The 8,316-nt window shown below is 38.0% G+C and overlaps 1 protein-coding gene across 1 annotated transcript; it reads right to left on the bottom strand.

The window, feature by feature from the left end:
- Nucleotides 1-263: 263 nt before the first annotated feature.
- Nucleotides 264-704, bottom strand: LOC109538170. The gene has a single exon (XM_019905268.2). It carries the CDS (start codon nucleotides 702-704, stop codon nucleotides 264-266), a length of 441 nt encoding a protein of 146 aa, XP_019760827.1.
- Nucleotides 705-8,316: the final 7,612 nt, after the last annotated feature.

Genomic DNA, 8,316 nt, shown 5'->3' with positions numbered 1-8,316 from the left:
GCATATCATTCTTTTGCGCAAGATTCTGTTTTTGTTTTTTGTTCTGCCTATGGTTTTTTCGATTTTGTTTCTGTTGTAAGTTCTGATATATCTTCTTATGGCTTTAGATATTTCCTTGTTTATCTCTCCCATCCTTCATGCCTGCGCTGGTGATCGATTCTTGACTTCTCATGTCCCTTCATTGCATTTGCAATTTTTCTTAAAAAAGCTGTTCTTTTGAAATGAGTTTGTTCCAGCAAGAATCCCAGCAATGCCTCGCCTCGTTAATTTCTGCCTTCAAGCTCAAAATTTTCTAATGAGATCTCAGTTTCCTTGGTTCTTGGTCCCATTTTAGCACTAAAAACTCCGCGCAAAATAGTGAAGTGTGCACGTTTTTCTTTAAAGGCCAGGGTGGTATTATCATAGAAACTATCTATTTGATCTTCAGAATGACTTGACGTTGATGCAGACACCTGTATAACTGTAATGTTGTATCTTGCGCTGAGCTTTAGGGTCATATATATCACTTTTGTGCACACTGCCTTTGCAGACACGAGGTTTTTGCAGTGGCGTCTGTGTATTAAACAGCCTGTTCTTCCTATATAGCTGTCGGCCTCGCCTACATAGTAGAGTCCATGCCCAGATTTTAGGCTCATGTATTGTTCGCCTCGTCTTCTTGCCTCCCACAATCCAAAAAGATCCCACTTAATTTCGTCTTGCTCCATTTCCGTTTCAATTAGTCTTTCATCTGTCAATAATGTACGCGCATTTATTCAGTCTTCAATGTTTTTTGCAAGTTTCCAATGTTTTGTCCCCTCCAGAATCCTTTGGACAGACCGGTTTTACACCGGCGGGAGATTCTGCATACATTTTCCTACTCGCCTGGGATATTCGAAGTTTTGTAACTGGCACCTTATAAGGAGGTTTTTAGCCATAACACACACCACACTGGCTAGACGCGTTGCTGCGTGTTAACTCAGCCGCTCATTTTGGATCAGACGCTGTTAATTTGTTAGTTTTGGTCCGCCTCGAGTATTTTATTTATCGGTACAACCCATAATCGGGGAGCGTGCTCCTATCCGCCACCTGGGGAAGCGTCGGATAGGGGACTAGCAACTCCAGCACGGAAAGATCTTGGATCGAATTTTATATGCAGTGCTAATGAGAGAGATTGCTCGGTAATTGCTGGACTTTTTTTATCCCCTTTCTTGTGTCTAGAGACGATTATACTCTCCCTCCGTTCAATTGGTATTATTTCTTCTTTCCATGAGGCGAGCTTCTTTAAGATGAGCATGTGCAGGTGTCTGTGCAATGCGCCTCTCCATTTTCCATTCATTACGAAGGAATCATATAATTTCCGGGGGCTTTAATGTTTTTAAGCTTGTTTGTAACTTTTATTACCAATGAATGAGAAATCTTTTATATGCGATTCTGCCGACAGGTATTTTGACGAGCTATAACCATCGACATTGTTATTGTTTATGTTTAAAAGTGTGTCGAAATTTTGTTTCCAATCTCTAATCAAATCATTTTTGTCGCTTGTTAAATTGTATTCCTTTCTGACCATTGCATTCCCTCAATTGACAATTTTTGATAAAACTCTCTTGACGTTTTTCTAGGCTTTGTTCCAGATCTTTGTGTTTCTGCAGCTCATGATTTTCCTTTTTCGTTCTCAACACTTTTTTGTTTCAGTTCTTAACTCTCTATACCGTTCTCTGTTGGGTTCTGTCAGGTCATGCAGCATTATCTTTCGAGCTTGATTGGGAAGTTCCAGTACTCTCCTGCACTCCCCATCAAACCATTCTTACTGTTTAACTTTTGGCTTCGTTCCTAGCGTGATATTTGCTGCACTCTTTTTACAGCATCCTTGATATGTGTCCAAGAGTACTCCACTTCCTCTCGTTGTTCAATTGATCCCCCAGTGGATTGCTTATATGGTCGGGGTATGCTTCTTTATGGATCGATTCGCGTAGTTTTCCAACATCCCATCTTATTGTTGAAGCGGTCTTTTCTTTTCTTGTACGCGGTGTTCGCTCCGTAACATTAGCATGCACCAGGAAATAGTCAGTGTCTCCATCTAATCCTCTAAGACTTCTTACACCATGATGTTTTTTCCGTGTCTAGCATCAATCAAAATGTGGTCAACCTGGTTCCTTGCAATTCCGTTATTTTACGCTCATGTTTGTTTATTATTTTATTTATTATTTGTTTGTATATTATTTTATTATGATCAAATATCGTATATTTTACCATCCTACTGCTTACCATTACCAGCTGCTGCCAGACCGTCCAGTCTCAACCCATTATCATTTGATATGTCATGAAGACTGTGATGGCCAACCTGCGGTTTCAGGAAATTTCCTTTACCAATCTTAGCATTAAAGTCACCACATAATACAAGTCGGTCCTGTTTCGGTACACTTGCAATTACTGCTTCCAAACCATTGTACGCCTGCGTAATCATGTTCTTCGGTTGTTGAGTACGCTGATATGAAGGAATGGTTGTACCAATTGCATTTAAAACGGATCTAGCAAATGCGTTCACCCATTGGTTTAAATGCGGTGAGAGGATCCACGAGACGGTCTGCCACTACAAATCCCGTGCCGAACTTATGCCTGTTTTGTTGGCTGCCACTGAAGTAGACCATGGACCTGCTAATTGTTACACTTCCAGATTCCGACCACCTTACTTCCAGAATAGCTGTAATGTAAATTTTGCTCTTTTCCAGTTTCTTTATACCAGTCAATATACCAGGGTCCCAGGCCTATATCAGCTCAATATGTTCTATGTTTTTATATTCATATTCCATTTTCGTTGCTTGGGTCGTTTTGTTCTGTCTTATTCCGAAGCTGTTTTCCAGTTGTCATAACGATGAATTTTGTTTCGATAATTTAGAGACTGAGAATTATTTTATATGTAATTTCTCTAAAAACACAACTTATGCATGCAAAATCCAGTTCAAGCTAACAAGTGGCGTCTTCAACTGTAAGATCGCGCAAAGAGACGCAACTGACTCTGATAACATCGGAACTTTTGGTCTGGGTGCAAGAAATCACAGAGGAGAAATGTTGTACCTCTTAAATAAAGATAATTTATTTTGCCTTAACACTCTTTTCAACAAACACGTACAAAAAAAGTTGATTTCGAAAAGCCCCCACGGAAACACAAAAAAGAGATCGAGTACATTCTCGCAAACAACGAAACGAAAAATATGCAGAGATGATTTAGTGCTGATCCGGTTTGACACGGGCAACGATCACAGGCTGGTAAAGGCTGCTCTTAGTTTTAAGCTGAAGAGCGAAAGCAACAAACTGATACACAAAACCAAATCTCCAACAGCTGAGGAACTTGAACAAAGAGAAGAGGAGTACTAAATAGAGCTGGCAACAAAGGTGGGTTCAGTTGTTCAAACCACAAAATTACCAATGACATCTACACCCCGGACAAGAAGATTTGCTCGAAACAAAGGAACAGGATTGATCCCAAGTCGAGTCAAGATACTTTGAGGCTTATGGAGCAAAGGAGAAATACTTGCAGGGGTACACCAGCCTATATAGAGTTAAACAGAAGGATGCGGATGACGAAAAGGTTAGGAAATACACCCGAGCATACAACACCAACATTATGGAAAACACGCTTGAGAATAACGCAAATATGAGGGTATTAAAATTAAAACTATCCGCAGGCAGTCGTAAGATCACAAAAATAAATGACCAACAAGGTAATGTACTTTCGGACATCAAGAGTATTGTAGATAAGTTCGATATTGTTGATGCGGGTTCATGTTTTCACGAACTGTTTGTTGGGTATTTCGTCTAAAAAAAATTGGTCTTAAAAAAAGTCAGAATTTCCTCACGACAGTTTGATAAACAGTGCTCTGATCTCGCAATAAGAATTATCAAGAACTATCACCTAGAGGCTATCCTGCGGTCCACTTAGGCTCAAACTGTAAGCACAATTTTTTAATATACTCTTTTTTAGGTTTAGTTAAGTTCTTTTCATAACTATTCATGACATGCCCATTTTTTAAATTCATTTCTTCACTAATTGTAATTTTCTCTTTACTAATTGGAGTCTCGAAATAATTGCGAGATAATAGCACTGTTTATCAATCTGTAATAAAAGGACCAGAGACAAGTAATAAACGTTATTACTTGTTTCTGAGTGCGACTGTATGCAATGTGGGATCTGAAGATATTCCACATATTTCGACAAGAAATAAAGGCTGCTCTGAGCAAATGGAAAAACCGAAAAAGCCGAGGAGAGGATAGAATGACTTGTGAAATGCTTAAATTAGAAGCTAAAGAACTCGAAAGACCTCTACAGATTCTTCTAAATAAATGCTTTAAGACAGCCAAATTATGGATAGATGATATCGATGGTAGCACGCAGAAGTTTTTATGCGGTTTAAAAAACGGGATAGCGGTAATATCGAGAATTACCGGTCAATTAGCCTTTTGTATCACATGTACAAGTTACTCACCAAAATTGTCACCAATAGGCTGAGTCTGTGCCAGCCTGTGGAGCAAGAGAGGTTTGGAAAGGGGTTCACTACCATAGACCATTTACAAACTATGAAAATACTAATAGAAAAATCAATCGAGTACAATGTACCACTGTATTTATGGATTTGCATAAAGCGTTCGATTCCATTGAGACGTGGTCATTCACACAAGCAATGGACCATGCGGGAATCGATTCTCGCTACACAAACTTACTGAAAAATACAGGATGATTCAAATTTGGTGTCATTCCTTTTAAGAGGGAATAGGGGCTCACTTGCAGAGAACGAAAAAAATAATAAAAACATTTTTTTTGAAAATTTCTAGAAGATATTAAGAATTGAAAATCGAATATCAACTTTGCTATTAAGCATTATTTTTAAATGGTTTGATCTTTCAATGATTCAATTCATGATTTCAATTCATGGATTCAAGGCCTATTGGTCTACTGGTCTTAATCGTTCGTAATGAAAAATTGCGGTCTTTACTTCAAATAAAAAAAAAATTGATATTAAAAAAGGCCTCTTCTACAATTTTTTGATGAAACGTCAAATCGGCAATGATGTTTTTTGTCATTAACAGGAGACTGACTAACTAATACTAACAAGCATTTGTCAAAATGTGGCTTTTTTTGAAGCTACTTTCACAAAATTTAAACCAACATCGAGTTTGCGAATATGCGATTACTTTTATGAAAATGCCACATTAACATAGCAGCAGTTGTCCAGGATCCATCGAGGAAGATAGTGGGAGACAAGAGCTGTCCGGGATCCAGACACACAGGAATCTACCTACGCATTGCAGATAATTGCAGGAGAGTCTTCCAGGGGTACTCGAAAGCATTGCACAACAACTGACACTTTCCCAGGCTTACGTATGTAAGATGCGCAGGGCACAAGTCCACATTAAACCAATAGTTGACTGAACATCGGTACAAACTGAGCAAGAGTTAATTAACCGAATACGATTCCACAAGCACTAACAGAACTGTATTTGTATACACATCAATTTGACGTTACGATGACAACAAAGAACAATTTCTAGTTGCAAATTTGACGTTTTGAAAAAAAGTAGATCTCTACATTTAACGAATCATGTTGAACTTACCGTTTATCCTTATCTATTTTATTGTCACTTTCTCTATTTTTCCATGGGAAGTTTTTAATAATTACGCAGAAACAGGTTTTTACATAAATTTAATTTGGCAGATTACCATCAAAAACATTGTTGCCATCCTTCTAATATCGTTTTTTCCAAATTTCTCAATTTTTAATTTCAATGAATTTTTTGACTATTTTTTCTGTACACCTGAAACACCCCCAGACATGACCTCCAGAGGAATGGCACCAATTTCGAGTCACCCTGTATATACAAAAAGGCCTCATTACATGTAAGAATCAACGAGGACTCAAAGACAGAGAGAATCAGGATAAATAGGGGTGTTCGGCAAGGCGAAACCATATCCCCGAAATTGTTGACATTAGCGCTACAGAATGTCTTTAGGTCATTGCAGTGGGGAACTAAAGGCATAATATAAATGGATGCTACTTGAATCACCTCCGGTTCGCCGACGATATCGTCGTAATAAGTAGCAGTATACAGGCTAGATCAATCAGGAGAGATGCTAAATCAATTGAGCGATGCCTCTAAAATGATTGGGTTAAAAATGAACATTTCAAAGACCGAAATCTTAAGTAACACTTTGGAACAAATATACATAGATGGTGCAAAACTCGAAAATATAGAAGAATACATGTATATTTAGGACACACAATAAGAATAGGAAAATAAAATCGAACAGCGGTGATTTAAAGAAGTATAAGACTGACTTGGAGAGCTTTCGGAAAACTGAATTTTATATTTAGAAATGGTGAAATTCCTATGAACTCCAAAAGGATAGTTTTTGACACCTGCATATTTCCGGTAGCGACTTATGGCCTGGAAGCAATGGCATTGACGAAAAGACCACAAGTCAACTGAGGGTTATACAACGAGCGATGAAGAGAACAATGCTTAACATCAGTCTGAGGGACAGGAAAAGAAACGAAGAAATCCGACGAAGAGCCAAAGTCGTATGTGAAATAGCACGTATTGCAGAATTGAAGTGGGAGTGGGTGGGACACGTCGCACGACAAGATCGGTCGCGATGGTCGTATAAGCTGATATAAGGTCTGAAGAGCAAGACTGGCAAGGCGCAGCGTAGGAAGACCGTAGAGAAGTTGGCTCGACGACATTAAGCAACATGTAGGAAAGAGGTGGTTTGAGATAGCACAAGACAGATCAGTATGGAGGAGCATGAGAGAGGCCTATGTCGCAGGAGTCGATGATGGAGGACTGACTAAGAAAAAGAAGAAGAAGAATTCTCCTAACAACATTTGCACATCCAGTAAATTGTAAATTAAATTTAAGAAATTCTGCGTCTGATAATACTCAAAAATTATAACAGTTCACTAGGACAAAGTTGATTGACTTCCTAGAGCTTAATGTTTAAATTTAAATTTACTTTGAAATTTAAATTCTACTCTACTCGTTTATTTGTTTTTTTGGCTTGGGCAACGGATTCATCGACTTAAAAAACACTGTGGATTATTTTCGATTATTAATAAATTATTTAGGTACGTTGTATTCGAAATAACAAAAACAGTAAGAAATAAGAAACTTTCAAATAGCCTTTTTTGCCTTTCAAATTGCATTTTTTGCAATGTAAGAAATATATTATATATATTATCGTTTTGCGAAATAACATATAACGCATTTCTAATCGCAGTCGTATACCACTGAATCCAAACAGTCTTTAATTGTCTTTTACTTTCTGAAGACGTGCTTAACCCGAAATCGTGCTAACTTATGCGACATACTTCTTACTCTTATTCGGCGAATAACATTGATGAAGCAGCATCCCGTGTGAATAAATCTGGAGAATTAAGGTTCGCCGCCAGCGGATAAATGATCGGGCTTTCCATGTCACTTCGCAAAGCGAACGGAGACGCTTTTTTCCTCGAGATTGCCTTTCCCAGTTGTCTAATTAGGCTTTTTATTGCATTCCTTACTTGTCGACTTAAGGGCTCAAAGATAAATTGTAGAGATTTTTTTCGGAGAAATCATTTGAATTAGTTAAGGGCCATTTTGCTTGAGATGTTACAGTGTCAAGTGTTTTTACCTACTGGGTATCTTAAGTTCAATGGCTCCAAAATAACCTAATTTCTCACAATATAAAGAGACATGAATACAGCACAAATTCTGCAAAAAACTCATGTCTTTTTGATGAAAGGTTTTTTCAGAAATGTTGGTGATGCAAATTTTGGGATATGTAAGGGATAAGAGTTTCAACTCAGTTTTCAGTAAAGGTTTCAGCGTTAAAAAAATCGTACATAAAAGATACATACATTTAATACTGTGTCTTTCAATAACATTGCAGCTAAGTCAATTATTGCCACCCTAACTAAGTATTTTATTGTTTGAGCTGTGAATTGATGAGCGATTAATATTTAAAGCAGTGGGAAAAGTTGTCACAACATTGCGGTCGCCTAACGGCTAATCCTGCAATTATGTTCTGGCACATAAACATTATACATGCATGAACTGCTGGAAATGGATAAAGCATGAAGCACAATTTGAACACCCCCCAAAATTCCATCAGCATTATGAATTCTAGTCACTCTAGCAATTCAAGCTGATTCCTCTGTGCGTTAACGCTTGATGACATCATATTGTAATACAATTGTAATTATAGCTGTCAATGTGAGTAGACGTGTTCTAGTCGCGGTGATAGTGGTGTTTACAGTTAGAGGCATACATCGATTAAATACCATTCCATACGAGGTGGTATTGCGG

This window comes from Dendroctonus ponderosae, unplaced genomic scaffold (genome assembly GCF_020466585.1).
Source record: "Dendroctonus ponderosae isolate FM_Combo_2020 unplaced genomic scaffold, Dpon_F_20191213v2 Dpon_F_20191213_2, whole genome shotgun sequence".
NCBI classification, from domain to species: Eukaryota; Metazoa; Arthropoda; class Insecta; order Coleoptera; family Curculionidae; genus Dendroctonus; species Dendroctonus ponderosae.
The sequence above is the reverse complement of the archived record's forward strand: the minus strand, read 5'-3'. Positions and strand labels throughout refer to the sequence as shown.

Coding starts and splice junctions, on each gene's coding strand:
- LOC109538170 (XM_019905268.2), bottom strand. CDS start 704: ATGGAGCAAGACGAAATTAAGTGGGATCTTTTTGGATTGTGGGAGGCA.